The 21,522-nt window shown below is 40.3% G+C and overlaps 1 protein-coding gene across 1 annotated transcript in view; it reads left to right on the forward strand.

Annotated features, from left to right (window-relative positions):
• Positions 1-7,520: 7,520 nt before the first annotated feature.
• LOC133277084 (serine/arginine repetitive matrix protein 1-like) overlaps positions 7,521-21,522 on the forward strand; it is a 186,155-nt gene continuing 172,153 nt past the window's right edge. Inside the window, exons 1-2 of the mRNA XM_061468647.1 lie at positions 7,521-7,834; positions 7,939-8,567. Of these exons, the coding sequence (XP_061324631.1) occupies positions 7,521-7,834; positions 7,939-8,567 (943 nt within the window). The remainder of the gene's footprint in view (positions 7,835-7,938; positions 8,568-21,522) is intronic.

Below are 21,522 nucleotides of genomic sequence, written 5' to 3' on the forward strand. Positions count from 1 at the left end.
TGCTACCTCATAGTCAAGCGACAGAGTCACACAACAAATTTAACTGAAGGTTTTAAGAATTTCACCCATGCAACTTGTAAGGCAAACAGAAGCTGATGGGCTGCATATGAAATGCTAAAATAATCAGTCTGTGGATACAGGCATTGGAACTTGATCAACTGCACCTTCAGGGAAGGAGAGACTGGAAACTAGCCTGGTTTTGGCCTGCCTCAACCAACAACCTCTCAGATGATTTCAGGGGACCACACAGCATTTGGACATGGCCAACCTTGTTTGGAGGCTGTGAGAGTTTGATAGGAATGTGGCCAGACCATTACTTGACATTCACGCCACAGAATGTGTCCCAGGCTATTTAACTCACTAACATAGGGGTCCTGCTGATTGGTAAAAGTGATGCTATTGCTCCTACACACCCAAACTGTGAGGAGAAGACACCAGACTGTGACTTTGTTTATGGAGTGACACAAGCCCTTGGCTTTCTGGTGTATGCAGCTGCTGTACATAGGATTATTATGTAACGCACTGATGGTTTTTGGAGTATTTCCAACTCTACGTGAAAAACCTTAATGACAGCAGAAATGGTTTTGTGTTACAGAAACTGCTCTGAATGCATGACACTTGTTAAAATTAATAGCTCAAATAATACTCAGAGGAATACTGCCAAAAAATGAATGCTCAGTTGAATGCATGTTTCAGGTATCACTGTGCGCTGGTTTTGGCTGGCGTAGAGTTAATTTTCTTCATTGTAGATAGTTTATGGCTATGTTCTGGATTCGTGCTGAAAACAATGTTGATACTACAGAGATGTTTCTGTTGATGAGCAGTGCTGACACAGAGTTAAGGCCTTTTTCGCCTCTCACTACCATCACATTTCCATTGTAATGGAAATACCTTTAAATTATTGTAACCCATGATTTGAGTTGCATGTCATAGGAATTATGACAGCAGGAACCATGTGAACCAGCGTCAGACAAGCCTCACAAGAAGCAGAGCAAGTGCAGCTGTCACCCGACCTGAGCTGGCTATGGCGGCTAGTAACTCCACGGAACACACAACCTCTCCTGTCCTGAGTGATCACCATAACAGATGGTGCCCAAAGTCATGGACTAGATGAACTCAGTGGACATTTTGTGGACACTCTGAAGACATTTCACAGGGATGGTCCAAAGACTAACAAAATTCTGTCTGTGTATTATATCAAAAGATGAGTAGGGTCATGGTGGGTAACAAGGTTGTATTGGACTGTTCACCACCTGAGCATGACCTAAGTGGTATGGAATACAGTGAAGAAGGTGCTGGTTGTGGCTGGGTTAATCTTCTTCATAGTAGCTAGTATGAGGCTATGTTTTGGATTTGTGTTGGAAACAGTACTGATAATTCTGGGATGTTTTAGCTACTGCTAAGCAGTGCTTAGACAGAGCAAAGGCCTTTTCTGTCTTTCACCACACCAGCAAGGAGACTGGAGTTGCACAAGAAGTGGGGAAGAGACATAGCCAGGACAGGCAACCCAACTGATCCAAGAGATATTCTGTATCATGTGGCATCATGCTCAGCATATAAAACTGGGGGAAGCAGAAGGAAGGGGGGACATTCAGAGTGATGGCATTTGTCGTCCCAGGTCATCATTATGCATGATGGAGCCCTGCTTTCCTGGAGATGGCTGAACACCTACCTGCCTGACCATGGGAAGTGGTGAATGAATTCTTGATCTGCTTTGCTTGTGTGTACAGCTTTTGCTTTACCTGTTAAGCTGCCTTTACTTCAGTTGAAGGCTTTTCTCACTTCTACTCTTGCGGTTCTCTCCCCATGACGACATGGAGGGAGCAAGCGGCTGTAGGGTTCTTAGTTGCTGACCAGGGTTAAATCATGACACACTGAAAATAAACTGCATTTATTCATTACAGCATTTGCAAATTATTTCTGTGAGTTAGACTCAGGTATTTGTTGGCTGACATCATACTTGAGACTTTCAGATATTTCTGTTGGTTTCTGTTCACAACATATGAGCATGTAGCTCATATTCTTCAAACTGCATAATTGTACTATAATTAAAGGCACTAATAGGTTAACTAACAACTGTATGATGGTTTAAAAGGAAGCCAACTGAAGACGCTGAATAAAGACTGGAAGTAATGGTACACACCACCCACTTCAAGCAACCCACTTCAATTGCCCTTGCTACAACAAATGACAAATGATGTCACAGATTTTTTAATTCCTAGTCTGTCAATAAAACTATTACTTTTCCTGCTTTACATGTATGACAAGTACTAGAATTTTGGTAAAATTAGGTTTAAATAACATTTTATGGTTTAGAGCAGCTTTTGAACAGCAGTCATAGCTATACTCTGTTCTTTTGAAGAGTGTTATTCTTTTCTTCTGCAGCTGGCCTTTGAAATCACAGAGAGAAAATGCTAATTTTGAAAATGCAGGTTGGGTTCACCTGTGAGATACTCCTATTGTACACTGATAAATTACACTCTCTTAGTGCTACTTACATCATACTTTTCAGAGAGATTGAAGTAAAGCAATAGTGAATAAGATCCAGAAAACATTATTTTAAGAAAATTATAAGCTAGTTTCCTTTCAGCTAGCTTCCATTTGACTGTCATTTAAGAATAGGTCAGTGCTTTTCGCAAAGTCTTTCTAACTCCAACATTCCTCAAATAAAATGGAAGTACATAATGCCCCTTATGTCTATCATCTATAATTTAAGAAAGTGAACAGAGATGCATCATATTCTTACTTCTTTGAGAGTCTGCATTTTCTATGGCTCTGCTTCTGGACAAATAAGGAGAATGCGGATAATTAAGCACAGAAGACAATTTCTGTGTAGATTGAGACACATGTAATCCTGGTCTTTCAGCTTTAAATAAAAAGAAAAAAAATAATAAAAAAAATGCTTATTTTCCAGCTTTTGGGAACTGGTTGCTTAGTAAATGAGTGGTAGTTTTATATTGCCAGCCTTCCTATTGGTATTTAAGAGGAACTGCTTCTACTCCAGAATTATTTGGTGTCCTCTAAAATCTAAAGTAAAATTTCTCAGTTGCAGTTTCTAAAGACATGATTCGTGTTTGCTGAATAAAACAGGGACATGTCATAGTTGATTAAAAATATAATATGGTGACACATTCTCATTTGTGATGAAAAAAGAACATTTATTGTGTCTCAACTTAACAGTAAGTAGTGGTATATACACATATGTTTTACGACACCTCCTTCCTGAATGATGGTTGGGGTAAGCGTGTTGCCCACCACACTGTTTACAACTAGGAGAGGTACGCAACACCAATGTATGCATCCTTGGATTTAGGGGACTTAACCACTGCTCACAGCTTTCACTCTACACCCAGAGAAACTGAAAATATGGGCTTTAAAAGAATGAAGTAGGGTCTCATTTAAATCCAATGACTGACTTTTAACTCAACAGAACATTTGTTAATTTAATTCAAACTGTTTCTCAAACGCTTTCTAATGGAGGGGGTGCATATGTAAAAGCAGCTGCACTAAGGTGGTGGTAGATGATGAAAAATGGTGACACTGTAAAAAGTATACAATGGAAGAACAGTATTTGACTTTAATTTTCTTTTTTTTTTATTTTTGAGTTATTTTTTAATTTTATATGATAAAAGTATTCTTGATTTTCAAAGCATTATTTTCACATGAAATTGTAAATGATTATATGACCAGCATTTTTTAAAACGTATTTTTAAAATGTTCAGAATTTGAAGTTTTGAATTTTTTCATCATTCAAAATACTTTTTGGAAACTTTAAACCATATGCTGATATGCATATGTGGGTGCAAACCATTTTTCTCTTATTTTTCTTTCTGTCTGTAGATTGAGGTACACTTAGTGCTAAGGTCCAAATAATGATTCAGCCTATAATTTCACTCTACCTAGATGCTAAGTACACTGAAAACCAGGGCAAAGAAAACACAGGAACACCATGGTGAGCTGAACTCTTCAGAAATTCATAATGCTAAGCAATTTTATAAATCTGAAAATACTTATTGTAGACACGCAAAACAATAGGAAAGACATTATGATTTGATTGAATTAAAGTTTGAATTATTCTCTACAGAAACCTCAGAGTGCTAGAATAGTTACGGGAGGAAATATTTACAAGACAATTAAAAATATCAGAAGCATTTTTGATACATTTAGTGTTTCTCACTGAAAGATCAGTGATTTAAAGATTACTTAATTTCATTTGTTTTGAAGAACACTGTAATCTCTACTTATGGTACAACTGAAGGTAAAATGAATTATGAATTATGAAATGCATACTTATTCTTGTTTCTATAGGAACTACATTTTCAGAGTTAACTGCAAAGAAAGTATAGTTGTGATCTTCTTTTTTGCCTCCTTTTCCAGAACTTCCAGCAAAGGGAAGTACAACACCCTTTCAAGGCCAATTCCACTTAAAGAGCTAATGGTCTCTTTAAAAAATGCTTTTACATTGTGTTATGCACATAATTCCCCAGAGGAAAAAAAAAAAAAAAAAAAATTAGTCTCATCAATCAATGTTTTCTGTGAAGACCAGCAGTACGGAAACATTTGCCTTCTTGTTGTGCGTTGTTGTTCCAGCTCTTCTGAAAGCCAAATACCTACAACTGAAAGGAAATGGCAAGCTTTTCAAGCTGCAGTTATGGTTCAGTATCCTACTGCAGAAGCTCCCTTTGTTATTCACAGAATATGTACAAGGCATTGTACTGGTCATAACAACTGAGGTTTGACTAATGAGATGCAGGAGAGCTCTTATGGTTTTCTACTGCTTGATTGTTTCATGAAGTTCCCTTTGGTGATGTGTTCTGCTTGAATTTCAGTCTCTAAATTTATACAAAGTTTAAGAGATATTTATTTTTCAAATTTCACTTGTAGCATCTCTTCAAAAACAACCCCATGGGTACCCATGGGTACAGTGATAGCCTCAGTATTTTCCTGTTTCTATTTTTAGTCTGTAGTAATTCAGTCTCTATATAGCTATTCTGCTTTATCTTCCACTTAGAGAACACTCACGAGGTGGCGGTATCCAGGAGAGACTGCCATTTATCTTGTTGTCACTACACTTCTTGGAGTAGATGGAGTACTTTATCTTGGTGTTTATAAACCTTCAGAGAAATTACACTTAACTGGCAAATTTTAGATACTTCTATATGCAGTATAAAATTTCCACAGGGTATGAAAACATTACTGTAATTCCCTCAGAACAGCGATCTCTCTATTACTAGCACTTGACAGAAACCACAGCAATGTTTTCTGAATTTTATTTTTTTTATTTTTTTTTTTTTAAACTAACTACAGCTTAGCAGCTGGGACCCAGTAGTAACTAACAGCTTTTGGTACCCAATTTGAGACTACTTGTAGGAACACTGCACCATGTGGTCAGCACTTTCTAAAAATCAATTATCTTGAAAAAGTCAATGGATCAATTGCTTTTGAATCCCCTTAACAGCTTCACAATACGGAGTTAATTTTATGAAAATAGTTTTATTAGGTATTGTTTATTTCTGGGTTTTCTTTAGTCTTTGCAGGAGCTCTCAGTCCTTTTATTATGGGTTATTCCTTCCTAACATTTGTTTTTAATTCTAAGATACTCTATATAAAGGAGGATAAACGATAGTTCTTCTCTGTGGATAAACTGTATAGCATGTGATTCTGGATTAGCAGTGCTTCCGTTTATTGATGAGTGCATTACATGTATTACAGCACCACCAGACACAGAGCCAAGGTCAAGATACAGCTCTTCAGCTTTGTATTTATTAGTGGCTAAAGGTAGCTAGTTGCTTGACATGATTTAAAACCAGCCAGCAACAAAGTACCACATAGCCACTCAACTCATGCTCTCCTTTCTGCCCATCTTACGCTGGGCAGGATCTGGAAGAGAATCAAAAGAATTTTAAATCCATTGGCTGAGATAAGAACAGTTTAATAACTAAAGCACAATATAATACTAACACTAAGCGACATAACAAGGAAAGACATACAAAACTAAAGGGCAAAAGAAATAAAAACAACAGTGATGCATGATACAATTGCTCACCACCAGCTGATGCCCAGTACGTGTCTGCACAGCAATATGCCCTTCCGAGTAACTACCCGCAGTGGATACGCTGGGCGTGATGTCCTGTGGTATGGCGTATGCCTTTGGTTAGCTGGGTCAGGTGTCCTGTCACTGCACCCTCTCAGCTTGTGCCTCTCCTCACTAGCAGAGCACGAAAGACTGATCAGGGTAAGCGCTACCGAGTAACAACTAAAACATCCACATGTTAACCAGCATTATTCTCAGACTAAACTGGAAACAGAGCACTTGTACCAGCTACTAGGAAAAAATTAACTCTACCCCAGGTGATACCAGGATACTGCTCCTCTTTGGTATTAGAATCCTTACTTGGGTGGCTTATGCCAGAGATGGAGACAAAAGAAAACAGGAAGCCCTGATAACACTGAAATGAATACAGAAGCTGACTACACAAGCTGAAGGGAAAAGCTTCTGCTATGCATCTCTTTAGTATGGCTACCAAGGCTACTGCTTGGGATACTTTTCAAAAAATACGAACAAAATCAAAACCAAACCTTGGACAAAACATTGTAGTAAAAGCACAAGGGGCTAAGTTTCATTTGTGTTAGCTTTTGCTATCCAGAGTCTTCCACTGTCAACAAAACTTGTGCTGCGGTTCTGAAAAATGCGGTTATATGTATTTTCATTTACCTCTTACACTGCCGTGTTAGCAAAAAGCTATGCAAACCACGCACACAAACACTTGTACATGTGCGGAAGTGAGGGTGCCAAAAAAATGAGTAACTCAGTTATCATTCAATTACTCGTCACTTTCATATCAGTGCTCCTGCTGGTAAGAGAAATTCCTTAAATGTGCTGGGTTTTTATCAGTTCTATAACATATAGGTTCCAGAGGATTGCAGCCTCCAGCCAGGTTTCCACGGACAGGGAAGAGATTTGCTGCTCTTAAGTAAATTAAAAAGAAATGAAAGATCATTCCTAGAATCATCCTAGGGAACTGGCACTGCTGCTCCTGAATTACTCAATACAAACCTGACACTATAAATCCTCCATTAGAAAACGTGTTAAACGCAACTATTTTGAAGTGTGCAAAGGACAGAAAGTGGTGTACTGAGCTCCAGAAACCACGCAGCCCTGACTTGTGAGAACTCAGGAAAGAACCAGAGGCAGCACCTCTTCCATCATCAGGCACAAGCCAAGCAGACGGCCACAAGGCTGAAGACGCCCTCACACCACAATACGGACTCTGACGCGGCCGCCTCCTTCAACACAGGACAGCGGGCGACGGCCGAGGCCTCGGGCCCGCCTCAGCCTCGCCGCGCCCCTCCGAGGAGGCGGCACCACCTCGCTTCGCTGGACACTGCCCTCCTTACTCCCATTCCCTTTCCCTGAGGGTGCCCGGCGCCCTCCCTAGGTGTTGCCGGGGCGGGCAGACAGAGTCTCAGTGCGGGGCCCCACCAGCCGCGAACGCACGACCTCCTCTCCCGCCCCGCAAATGGCCGCCCCAACGTGCCGGTCTTCCCCTCCTCCGCTCCCAGGGGAGACGACCCCCGCCCCTCACCCCACCAAACCGCGGCACCCCACGGCGGCCCGGGTGGTTCCGAGCTCCCGGCGTAGCGCGGAGGTGCCAGCCCAGTCTCAGCGCGAGGCAAGACCGGAGCGAGGGCACTGGTGGGCGGGGGGGACCGACAGCGCCACCGCCTCTACGGGGGAGGCGGACCGCGACACACGGGGACCCCGGCTGGAGCCCCGCGCTCGCTCACGCCCCCTCCTCACGGCGTTGGAGTGCGAGCGGCCGGCCGGCGGCTGGCAACGGGGAGCGGCGGCCGGCTCTGGGGGCACGTCGCCGCAGCCTGCTAGTGCGCGGGCGTGTAAGCGCGGACGCCGGCCTTCCGCACACCGCGCTGCCCGAGGTGCCGGCGCCGGCTCGTGGGGACTCGCCGGTGTGTGAGCCGCCGCGCGGAAGAAGCCGTTCCACGTCTGACAGAGACGCCCCCCCCCCTTTACCGCCCGCCCTCACCTCGAGCTGGCGCTGCCTCCCCGCGCTGCCGGCTCTGCCGCTTCGCCCGCCGCTACCCCTCACGTCCGCCCGCCACCGCGCCCCGCCGCCGTCCCCCTGGTGCCGGGCCCCGCGGTGGGCTAGGCAGCCAGCCCTCGCCCCCGCCACCCAGCCGCGGCTGCCGCAGGGAAGGGACTGCAGCGACTGCCAGCAGGGAGCAGAGGAGAGGAGCAGAGCTGCCGGAGGCTCGTGCAGCGCGCTGCGGCTGGCTCTCCGGGCATGGACTGGGCTTCGCCCTCAGCCTGCCCGCGGAGAGGAGGGCGGTGACCGGCCGCCCAGCCACCCGGGGAGGAGAAGCACCCTCTCCTTCGCCGCGACCCAGCTCACGCCCGGTTAAATGTCACGGCTTTCTGGCTGCTCCCCGCCGTCGCCCCGCGCGTCGCTCACCTCGGGAGGGGACTGTGAAGGTGGTGGCAGAGGCAGCCCCGGCTGTGGCGCGCCCCGCCGCCGCTCGCCGTGAGGGAGCGCTCCGGCAGCCGCCAGGTAAGCGATGGGGGAACCCCCCGGAGCTGTCGGGAGTGGCGGTAGCGGGGAGCCCACCCGTCAGGGCAGAGTAACTTTTGGGGGTTGGGGGAAGAGGAGACCGCAGCATGGGGGCTGCGCCCCTTCGCCCCGCCGTGCGCCCCCTGGGGAGGGAGCTGACGGGGGCTAGAGCCGGCTGGACGGGGCGCAGCAGAGGAGCCCGGCGCCGCCCTCCCTCTCGGGCCGGCCGTGTCCTGGCCCCCCGAGGCCTCTGGGGTGAGGAGTGTACGACCCTGCTCGCCTGGCGGCAGGGTGGGCGGGCTGGAGTGCCCCAGTCAGCAGGTTGGGGGGGAGTCGTGCCCAGCATCAAGCCCCCTCTGCACTTCCACCTGGGGAGCAGCTTCCCCAACCTGGCTGGGAGACGTGTGATGGGGGGCCGGAGTGCTCCTGCGGCTGCCAGCTACTTGGCACAAGCAGAGTAATCCTTTGTCGCCTGCGCGGAGATGCTTCCACACCTGTGCCCGCTACCGACGTGGATGTGCTGGCTGGAGTACATGCATCAGTAAAGTGGGGCTTTTGGGGGGCGGAAGGGAAGGGGGAGGGGGGGCGGTAAAGAGACTGTTCTGCCTTCTGCAAAGCAGATTCTGAATAACTCCGGTTTAAAGGAGCAGCTCGAGGTACATGCAGGTGCTCCTGTACAGACCTGGAAGAAAAACAAAGGCGAAGAACAGCACCTGCTGTTATATCGTTTCTCTAGTCTCGAGTCGAAATTGCAAGGTTTTACAAGTCCTGTCCCATAGTTGCTGGAGTAAACATCAAAATGTTCTTAAGCATTTTTCCATTATGGCATTCCTTGCCAAGCAGACAACTGCAGTGCTTTCTCATTATATGCTGCTATTTCAAAATGCTGTTCTTTCAGAAGACCTCCTCATTTAAAAAGGAAAACGTCTGAATGTTTCAAAAATAAATCATATTTGAACTTGTATTGCTTGCCAAGTGCTGGGCGGGAGGGTGGGGGGAGAGAGAGAATAGGGGAGGAGCACAAGGTTTTTTTGTGGCTTTGTCATGAAAATGAGCTGTGCAGCCTTTATTTCAGTCAAAAGTACAGCATTAAGGAAATGGATGTGAAAATTAGTTTGTGTAACATTAAGGGAGGTAAACCATGACCTGTAAACCATGCACCCAGTAGTTCTGAAGCCTTACCCCACGTTCTACAGTGACACATCTGGGAATGAGGGGTCTGCAATGGAAAGTGTGTCTAAGAGGATTTCACCTGAAACAGCTGTATATACCCTAAACGAATTATATAGGCTTTTATTCATCATTCACGAACAACGTATGTGTCCACACGCAACAAAAAAAAAAAACAAAAAACTGCTAGGAGGTGGATGAAAAAGATACGCTTTCCTGAGCTTCTACCTTCCAGTGGAAACCACTGAATTGAAAGAGATGGTCAGCCTCCCTGCCACATGCAGTCAAAGGACCAGTAGTTCCATTAAGGGCTACACCCTTTCCGGGAAGTGCTTCCCTGTAAAGGTGAAGCTGCAGAGTGGTCTACTTTGCTCCCTAACGGACCACACACAAGGGTGTGCTAACGTCACTTTGTATGTGTAAATATCCCAGTCAGAATATGATTTGGGATTTTTCCTTCATATCAGCACTTAAAATGATTGACTTCTCAGCTGCTGTGCCACCTTCATACTTTTCTTACTTGAAACGTAGTGATTTTGACAGTAGCTAATCTCTGTGCATCAGAACAATGATATTATTCCTTTAGGTAAACAGAACCCTGAAACCTGGTTTTAGTGCTCTGAATTCCCCCTTGGGAAAACAGGAATAACACTTGCATAGATTGAAGGAAATACGGGCTACGTATGAACAGCATGGTTTAGTAGTATAGCAGATACTGGGGATTTTCTGCTACTGTTACAGAACCCATGCATTCTGTGAAAGGGCTCTAGGTGGAAATGTTACCCTGTGTAGTAGCAGCAAGAGGTGAGGGAATACAAAGTATTATAGAAGCTTGTTAGTTTAGACAGCTGTCCGCAAGTACTGTGATTAGTACTATGTTGGCATGCCACTGTGAGCTAATACTGTGGATTTGGGTATCCTGCAGTTAAGAAAAAGGACTAAAGTAATTTGCTGTTTGTAGTTCTGATGCTGTACCATTTTCCTCCAACACAGAACAGTAAGGAGGTCTGTAGAGTGCAATATTACTGACTCTGTGCTGAGTTTAAAAAATGTGTGTGCTAGTGCGTTTTTGTACCGTGTATTGAGATCCATTCAAATCACAGAAACATAGGGTGGGTGTGGTTCTGATTGATGAGGATTCTAGGAGGATTCCTGGGATGGTTTTTAGAATTCATGCAGGTATGATTGTTGCCTGGTGTTTTTTATTGTTGTTGTTTTTCTTGTTGTTTTTGTTTGTTTACTTGTTTGTGTTTCTTTTGACTGTTTCTAAACCTCAGGGAATAAATTGGAGGAAAAAAGGCAAAGGGGTTTTGAAGGCTTGGCGTATGGTTGTCTGTTGGTACATTGTCTCATCCTTTGTGAGAAGGTAGATTTCCTTCTAGCTGTTGCTGATAATTAAAAATCCAGATGAGGGACAAGGGGGGGGACACAAGTGGATCAGTTTCAGTAAATTTTTACAGTACTGGGTATGTGTGTTGCTGCATCCTCCTTTTGCCAATGAGTTTGTTTGGCAACTAGTTCTATAACACACTATGTTAACTAGATTCTAAGTCTTTGCACTTTCTCTTCACATTTTGTACAGATATTCAGGACATTTAAGAAAATTCTGTTTCTAATTAGTCACTGATTGGCATCCCTGTGTCATTATAAGGCTGATTTGGCTAAACTGTGTCTAATTATGAATCTTTACAAATTATTGCTCATTTCTCATTAGTACAATGACTAGTTTAACTGTTTATTTTCTAAGATCTTCTCAGCTCATCTGTTTTCAGCCAGGAACTTTTTTTCCCTAATTTGAAAGCATAAAAGCAAGCTTTTTCTTCTTTTCTGGAGAGAGTGGCTTCTCTGTTATTTTAGAAAAAAAACACATTAAAATAAATGAGGTAACTCCTTAAAGAATTAAATTGAAGTATTTGAAATTTATAGGCATTTCTCCTCAAGACATGCAGCATACCAATCGATGCTTTCTGTGCTGAGATATCAATATTATTCCTATGAGATATGCTGACTAGAGCAAGCAACTGAGTTGCTTGCCATCTCATAAGCCTTTTTATTCCTGGGGACAATTCCATTTCTTAATGATGAAAATCTATACAGGGAGGAAACATAGAAGATAAACTGGCATCTGTGTTGTATAATGACATTTTGGTGACCCATTTTCTGTTGATAAAATGCAAATCTAGTGGTTTTTTTTCCCCTCTTCCTTTCAGCAACTACCATGTGAAGCAGTAGTTCATGAGATTTTTTATAATCATACTGATCAGAGTTTTTATTTGATTAAAGTCTAATCTCTCATTCCTTTTGAAACTTGAAGTAGTTATCTGTATCAGCAGATTGTAGGCAAGTCTTGTTATATATTGATATGCTGTTTGTGTTTTCAGGTTGGTGATTATTATAGAAGTTACAGTTTGTCAGTGTGGGTACTTAGTGAACATCTTTTCCATTAGATGGAATTAGTGAACAGTTTAACCCACCTTCCAGAAAAACTCCTAATTACATGCAAACAGAAATAAGGTTGCATAGAAGTCAGTATTTCATTTAAAGCGAAAATATTTTAAACTGCTGCTTATTATTGAGTAGCACTTTAGCTAATCTTTTTCATAGTCCTTTCTTAAATGACAAGAAAGTCCCTTCTGTTTGGGGTTGCAAGAAAAAGCCCAATCATAGCATACTTAGCAGTTTTTAAATTACATCGTCAAAGTAGGGTGAGTAAAAAAAAATATCTCAGAAAACTGTGTCTGAAGGAAATGGGCATGTGAGTTTTCATCTGATAGCCCAATTGCATTTCCTAAAAAAAAAAAAAAATAGAAATTTTTTTTTTAGTTGCACAGATCAAGCAATTAGATGTTGGTCTCAAAATTAAAGTTGCAGTGCAAGGAAGAAAAGGTAGAATCATAGCAAGATTTTGTCATTATCAGTAATAAAACTATAATGTATTTGAATGGAATGAACAGAATTAAATTCAGCAGAAAGATTTGTCTGTATAAAATCTGACTTTATTGTGGAGTTTGTTTGATTAACTGCAAAACATCTGTCCTTTAGTCAGAGTGAAGAAGAATAATTATTATACAGTCCTATTGCTTTTATTTAGCTGAGATCTACACATTAATTAATTAATATTTTATTACTTTTAATAAATATATATTCTATTTTTACATTTTTAAATTAAAATTTTATGTCTTCTTGAAGCCATTCTTCAGATGAAGACAGTTTCTTTTGAATGATGAAAAAATCAGGTATATCCTGTAAAACTGTTAGGAAGATTGCTTAATTCTTACATGCAATGGTAATATACATTTTCTATTTGAAATTAAACTTTAAAAGATTGCATTTATCCTGATATTTGCATTTAATGATTAAAAGCAACTAGTCGCTGTCAGCTAGAACACTCTTTCCCCGAAATATTTTTAAGAATACCTATCTTCAGTGTTGAAAACTTGAAAGAGCCATAGGGGTGGCATTCACTGGGGCAGAACAAAGGCTATCCTGTAGTTCTACAAACACAGAACCCCATCTCTAAGGAATAGTGGGATTTTACTGGAGTCCTTTCTCTGATAGTTCTGTCATTACTGGGAGTGTGAAATGGGAATCGCACCCCTAGGGCAGCCGAATAGGCTGGCCTTGGAACTCGACAGCTAGTTAGACTGTTCTGCTCTGTCCTCTTTCCAAATTCTGATTAGTCTTTTCTCCTATTACTTGCTTCACTTTATTTTGATTCTGAGGAAACAGCATATTTTTTCTTCACCAAATGGTATTTATCTTTTGGTTGCTGTGCTTCATAAACTACATTTCAAATTGTTATTTGGTGAAGTCCTCCTGGAACAGCAGTAGATACTGGCCATGAAGAGCTTTGGAAGAGAGAATGTTTTGTTTAAAAGCTCACTTCACTTTTTCAGTATTTTGTTTCCTTTAAAGGAAAAAGGTTTATGTTCCTCTGTGGCAGTACATCAAGTAGACTCTCATTCATGGTGCATGTGGGCCTCAGCACTGAAATTTTCCCACGGCTGGCATATTCCCAGCAGTATTATTAGCACCATACTGTTACTGCAACACAGCATATTCCTCTTAGCAGTAGTAGGCTGCTGAGGATGCAAGATACTGATCAAACAGTCCAGAGTCCTGAAGTATTTTCCTGGAATGTACAGCTGAAAGTACCTGCCCATAAAATACAAATTCTTTTGGTTAGGGAAGAAATTACAGTGTTTCATCTTATTGTGGATACTGTTTGCATGGTGTTCTATGTCGAACTTGGTGAGCTCATTCTGAGTCCTGTTGCAACCTCTGCAGTCAGTTTGGATTTAGACACAAAGCATGGGTTGTCTTAGTGGCAAAAAAAAAGTAGTTCTTGAGCTGCATCAATTAGTCAAACTCGGTCCATGGGACTACTGTAGTTTGTTACAGTAGTGGTTAGTAAATCCCATTAGGTTTTGAGTGGTAGTAGGGGGCTGTGTGTTTAAAACACTTTTTTTTCAGGAGTGGTGCTTAGTCTGTGTGGATGTTTGGTGTTACGGCTCTCTGAAGGGAAATACCAGCGAAGGTCAGTTAGTTCCAGTGACTCTAGTTTCAGTTTATTAGAACAGTAGTTCATTCCGTTGGTAGAACCAGGGAAATGAAAGTGTCTGCGAACCCATAATTATGTCAGGGACTAATTTACAGTGTGATTTTTTTTTGTACTGAACTCATATGGTACAGCTATGAAAATAAATTGTGTGTGTACAGTTCAAATCTTTGAAAGAGATAAGAACATTTAGACATAAATCCCAATATTTTGGAAAAAAATGCTCTCAGGATTATCAAAGCCTTTAGTTAATTCCCAACCAAAGGTAGGTTGAATGAATAGCAGTATCTTACAAGTGTGTAAGTATTTAAATGTGTAACATTTTTTCTGTCATTCCTTATGATGTAGTAAATTCTTGGTGCCACTGTGCAGGTTGTTGTCAGAAGGATTTGTAGTCAGGCTGGCAGGTAGCAGTTGAGAGTTCTGGATGTCCAGGTGCACTGACTAGTTTACAAATGTTGCAGCTAACATCAGGAGAGTGACAAGGAGAGAAACAAGCGAATTGGGAAGAAAATATTCTGCTTCTTTCTAGGCCCTGGAGGTAAAAAATAAAAGGAGGGATTTTAAGATGATGGGATTTTACCTCTTAGACGTCTTCAGAGCCTTAGCTGGGACACGCTAGAGCTGATAGCCCCAGTAAAGAGCATCTAGGCTTTGTGGCTACTTATGACAAAATCCCGTGTTTCTGAAGAAAAAAAGGAATAGGGAAGGCTGAAGCGGGGATGATGGTGGTGTGCTCTTGTCAGTGTGTTTGAGAATGAGAGAGCCATCCAGGCTGAGCTCCCAGCATCAACATGGCTGCCTGTTCTGAAAAGTAACCAACTGCACTTAGGCTAAAAACTGTGCTGCAGCTTTCTAGGCATAGGAATAATTTTCCTGAAAGGAGAGAGTGTGTTGCTATTCCCATCAAGGGTGTTAGAAACTGTCAAGAGTTTCAGAAAACTGAACACCCTTCTTCAAGGGCCACATTTGACTGCAAGACTTTTCCTCTGAAAGCCTGCAGTGCTAATGCAGCTATCCAGACTAGGGCAATTATATAGAAGAAAAGATGACATTTATAATTTTGTTGAATAGTAAAGATTACATTTTTAGTAGTAACAGGATTAAATTTTTTTTTTTTAATCCATCCAGAATTAAATGTTAATATGTGGGGAAGAACCAGCAAGAAATGAGTTGTGTTTAGATCAGTACATGAGATAGTCAGGAAGAATAAGCAGAATTCTACCTTAGTGTATGACTTTGTAGTCCTTTCTGTTGCCATCTTTTTTTTTTTTTTTTTTTTTAACCGTATGGAATACTGAGTGTGACCAACCAAATGTGATGAGAAAATACTTTTGCGAGCTTTTGATTGTTTTCTCATGTGAACTGTCACACCTTACAATGCAAAAGAAGCACTTGGGCTATAGGCAGCCATGTGAAGATAGATGTTAATTTATTGCAGTTTGGGTAGTGGAAGCCTTCAAAGAGTGAGTGGAAAAGTTAAATTTGACGTAAATGTTTCTGTGTTCCTGGTATAAACAGGCCCTAGTGTGAAAAAGAATTCATTCCAATTGGGGATTGATTGAGTTTGTTAGATCAGGTTATAAAGTAGGTAAGTAGATTCAGGAAAGCTTAAAAAACATTAAATTCTTGTTTCTGTTGACTCCATAGGGGATGAAGTAGTTACCTTGTAGTTACTACAATGGTAGTGAAGAGAGGTATCAAGATAAAAAGCAGTGGAACAATTGCAGAAATTAAACTACAGTAAATTGTAAGGGTGCAATGGCTTGCTTCCAAGATTTCTGGAGAAAATACATATCTGAGGATCTGAGTGACTTCTGAATCTGTAATTTATTTTTAAATCTTATATCTGACCTGAAGGATAGGCAACTATTGGGAAGAAAAATTGTGTCAGGAATTCATATGTTGAACCTCAAACAAATAATTATGAAAAACAAAGTCAGCGTCCTAAAACATGTAGATGAACATGTTAGGAGGATATAAGACTGCTGCTGACATTAAGGAGACAAATACTCAGATCTGCTGATGGAAACAGTTCTGTCCAGCCTCCTTCTCCCTGTCAGCATGGCTTAAAATGTGTTACAGTCTTACTGTCAAACACTTCTCTTATTGGTAGCTTATTCCTTCATAACTGTTCATGTTTTATGAACAGCTTAATTGAAGAGACAAATGTGTGTTCCTAAAAAAAACAAAAAAAAAGCCCAAATCAAAACTAAATAATTTGACATTGTAGTTGTTTATAGCAAACACTTCTCTAAGGTTTTTTGCTTTTTTTTGCTTGTTTGGTTTTTTCATACCATATTCTGCAAATGTTTTTTTTTCATACCATATTCTGCAAATGGAAGTTGGGTGGAGTCTTTAGGTCTTTTGTATTCTTTTAGGGATGGAGTTTTCAGGTCAGGAATCATTTGGGATTTTGGAAAAGCTAGTTCTTGTGACAGAATAGATAAAACTTCTACTTCAACATTGAAGTAATTATGTACTGGACAGTGTTATTCTTTGGGTACTGCAAAATAAGTCACCACATATCTCTTGTCAAACAATTACAATGGAAAGACAAGATAAAATGGTTTGTCCATGAAAAGAAAAAAAAAAAAAGAATTGATTAAGTGATACAGAACTTTACTTAGCTCTGTTTCAGTAATTATTTTGTACCTTCCCTATGTGAACCGTTTTTCTACAGTTCAAAACAGGCAAAGGTTAAAGAGAAAAAAATCCTTGTGATGAGTAGGTAATTAAAATCCTACATATACATTGAGATTAACATGCTAAAGCTTTGAAATGGAAAAGGTAGAGATATGATGAGGATATTTAATAATACATATGCTAGTTTCTGTGATTTTATTTTTTCCCATTAGACAAACAGAAAGTCATAACATGGGAAAATAAATTTGAATTACAGAATATTTTAAAGTTAATTATACAGTAACCAGAGAGTATTGAAGTACGAATTTCTGGAGAGTTTCCCTCTTCCAAACCTATAAAAGTATTATATCCAGGCAAAACCTTTTTTTAACTGCAATAGAAAAGCAAAAAAGAAAAACAAAAAACCAAACAAGGGCATGCTCTGAATATTATTAAAAAATCTTTTGCATTACATCATGTTACACAATTGCATGACTGTGTTTGGGGAGAGGGATGTGGGGTTTAGCTGTTACTCTGGGGCTTTAGCTGTTCTGCTGAAGTAATCTACCTTTTTCTAAAGGAAGGATGCCAGACAGTAAGGACCATCAGTTTAATTGTCGCTCTTTTGGTTACTGCATCACTAGCCTGCTTGACTTACATGGCTCTTTGACAAGCACAGGCTAGTCTTCATATTCTTGCTTGTGTGGGTAGATAGTAGCCTCCAACTACTTACATTAGCAACTAGCTCAGTTTAGGGTAACAGTACTGAATGTTTGGTTCATCTAAAGATAATGCCTTTTTTCCACTGTTGCCTCTTACAAAGTAATGAAGCTATTGCTGTTTGCAGTTGAGAGATGCTCTTTAGCTGGAAAATTAAGTTTTACTGGAAGTAAGGAGGTGTTCCCTATTGGGGAATTAATCTTCATCGTTGTAGGTGTTCTGTAACAGAATGAGAAACCTGTATCATGTCTATGGCTGCTGGATTTTACAAGTAAATGTGTAACCAAGATCATGGTCTTGCATGCTAGCTAGGTATTAACAATATATGGAAAGACACTAAATAAGTGCCTGTAATGTATCAAGAGCTTACATTCCTGCTTTATCTGTCTTAACTGTATGGTGTTTCTCTTGGTATTAGTGATATGTCTTAGGTTTTCTGGACATGAAAAAACACTTTGGCAAACCAGTAGAGAGAAGGACGTGCAGATAAGCAGTATATTTTTTAAATTTTCTACTTTTGATTGGAAGAGATTTCATTTTTGCTATCTTCAAATAGTCACCCTGGGTGTATAGGTAGAAATGGAGAACAGCAAGACACTGAAGTAGAATATACCTAGAAAATTCTAAAGCCTGTTCAAAGATGGTGTCAGACATGCAAAGTCAGTTTGTAGCAGCTGTATCCTGTGTAAGTCTTCTTCAGCAGCTGTAGAAGTACAGCATGTTCTGGTCTAACATTTTATTGAATGCAGTATGATCATGATATGAAATTGATTGTAGATACCTGTGAAAATTAGGTAGTGCTTTTGGGTCTGTGACAAGTTCCTGGTACATTCTGTTACATATAGGCTATGCGACTGACAAAACCTATGTAATTTACTGCTAGTTTAGTCTTTATGAAATAGGTAGAAAACTGCAGAAAGTAATCCTGTAATATATACGTAGTAGAGTGGTCCTTTCTATGGATTTAAATTAGAACAGTACATTTTTAACTTAGCAGAAAGATTTAGAATATTAAGGCTCACTGAAATAGATACGTAACTTCAAGCTCTTTTGAAACCCCTGCTCTATGATTCTGTGTTCATACTTGCAAAAAACAACCTATTACTTATCTCATAATTCAAGCTGATGTTAATTTTAAAAGAGCTGTGCACACACAGTTTTGCATGGTTTTTGTACAATTTTGAAGTCTGAGACCCAAAATGATATTTCTGTGATTTGTAGTGGTTGTATATATACCATAGAAGAAAGTATGCAAAAAATATATTAACAGGTGCTGATCATGAAATATTTGATAAATTAAAAAGTGAGCAATATTTGTTTCCTGTGTTTGGATAAGAATTTTTATCCAAATTATCTAGTATTTAAGAATATTTACAGTCAGGGTTCCTAACTCATTTAGAGTACAACAGGGCCATTTTATGCAGCTGCCAGGAAAAGAATTTAGATCTGTGTATGACCTACCTACTCTTTTTCTGTAGTTTAATTCCAGTTAATCATCAAGTACATCCTTCAGAGGTAACAACAGAGGTACTGCTTGCTGATACTTCTTTTGTGTAACTCTTAGAGTACTGGAAATATTAAACCCCTTTCTAACACTTTGTAATTAGGGGATAGGTTCTTCCTGTGAATCTGCTGCCAATAGCATTTTTACTTCAAAATACAAAAGCTGAGCTCTCTTGAAGTGATAAGTGCATGAACTCTGATACAACTCATTATTCCTCTTACAGCTTTCTGCACAATTATTTTGCCTCAGAAATTAAGACAGGAATGAACCTCAGTTATTAATAATATTCACTTTATTTGCAGTACATATTAATGTGAACTTTTATATTTATGTTGGCTAGCACTAGATGGCACTGCTCTATGGTCTTTGTAAGTTGTTATATTTTCTTAAAATATTCATTCTGTTATTCATGACATAGTGAATTGTGACTAGGTTTGTAGAATGATTTCTCTAGGATTTGTGGCAAATGGAAAGAAAATATTTTTTGGAACTAAAATATTCCTTGAGAAAGGTTAAATCCCTAAGGATATTGGTGTTCTGGTTAAGCATTTGGTAAGAGGAGAAAAACACTGTTTTGGCAAGTGTCTGTTCCAGGACTAGTAAATAAAAAATATCAGACAAAAATGCTGTAATAAAAATATTCTTCAATCTCTGCGGTGCTGATATCCAGTTGTAAACCAGCATATAATACGTCTTTTACTTCTTGGCAGGAAGGTAATCATGTAATCCTAAATTTGCTAACTGGCAATTCTATTTTTTCTAATCTTAAATTGCTCAGTAGTCAATACAGTCTTTAGCCAACTGCATAATGAACAGGAAGATACAAAATTACTTATCCCTTCTGTCACTGGAGCGCTAGTAAGGTATATGGCTGATGCTGATTATTGAATAAACTTGCATGAATACACTGCTCTAACAGCTCCACTCCCCAATTCAAAAGTGTATTTAGGACATCATCTCTACAACAAAATGGTTTACTAAACAGCAGTCACAAAGTTAAAGAGCCTACGAGGCTTAAAACCATCAGCAGCAATACTTTGTCAAATTAAGGAGGCAGGGAGCTGTTGTTTGCATGAGACATCTTTTCAAAGTTTAAGGTGCCATCACTGAATCTATCACTAGGGTTAAATATGCTGTTTTAACAAAGGTTGGTTGGACTTCTGTAAAGGGTAGTGTCTTAAAAGTCCTTATCCAGTGCTCTGTTTTACTCCTGGATTTTGTTGTGTAGTTAACTGTGGCGCAGTGGGGCTCCAAGTCTGTCTTGTTTCCTTGTTTATTTGGAGAACACTGTTAACAGTGCACTTGTCTAATGGCTCTGTATGGATGAAACACCTTTTGATCGCCAGTAAAGCTGTCTCAGGAGTGTCTTCAGTTCTTCTGGATTGAAGTACCTATGGTGTTTTTTAACCAGAAGTAGACTGAAATTTCTTTAACATATAATTCACTGTGGGATTCTCTGAGGAGTAAGTACCAATGCTGTTAGTAATGGCAGTCAGTAGGCATTAGCTTTTGTCAAGTTTTGAATGATTAAAGAGTTAGACATTCATTTCTGACTTTGACATTTCCAAAGGATTCTGTCTTTTGGAATTATAATGGTGGCTGGAGCTATGCATGTGATTTGGGAGTTTATTCCAAAAAAAGGATTTACCACTCTAGCTTTTTGATGAAAACTAAAGTTACACTCCCATATTTTCGTACTGTGTAGTATCAGGATTGAGAAGTCTTAAAGCCTTTTTTCCAGTGCTTATTATAATACAGAATGTAGTGGCTATTCTTTCAGTTCTCTGAAGTTTTTTGTTAGCACTTTGTTTTTCTTTGTTATTAGTAAAATGCAGTCATGAAAAGGCAACAGTATTTAGTACAATACTTTCAGAAAATACTTTTGGAAGACAATACTGTAAACTCCTTAAAAGAAAATATTAGAGTTATTGCACAGATTGCTTCTCAAACATGCTTTTTTAATTAATGAAAATTAAGTAAAATGGTTGTTCATAAATTACTTTCAACAATGAAGATTGTGAATTTCATTGTGCATTTAATTAATCTGGTTAATCTTGTGAAATTATACTTTTAAATAATGTGCAAATTTGGTTTTGGTGATAGCATACTGATGGTTTAGTTGTTGTTAAGTAGTACTTACCCTGACCAAGGACTTTTCAATGTCTCATGCTCTGCCAGTGAGGAGGCGCATGAGAAGCTGGGAGGAAGCAGAAACAGGACACCTGACCTGAGCTAACCAAAGGGATATTCCATACCACAGCACATCATGCCTGGTATATAAACTGAGGGGAGTCACCTGGAAGGCCCAGATCGCTGCTTGGGTCAGGCTGGGCATTGGTAGGTGGGTGGTGAGCAATTGTATGGTGCATCACTTGTCT

The sequence above is a fragment of the Pezoporus flaviventris genome, unplaced genomic scaffold, assembly GCF_033815535.1.
Source record: "Pezoporus flaviventris isolate CSIRO_AGI_PZ_B2104156 unplaced genomic scaffold, CSIRO_AGI_Pfla_v1 ptg000050l, whole genome shotgun sequence".
Lineage (NCBI taxonomy): Eukaryota > Metazoa > Chordata > Aves > Psittaciformes > Psittacidae > Pezoporus > Pezoporus flaviventris.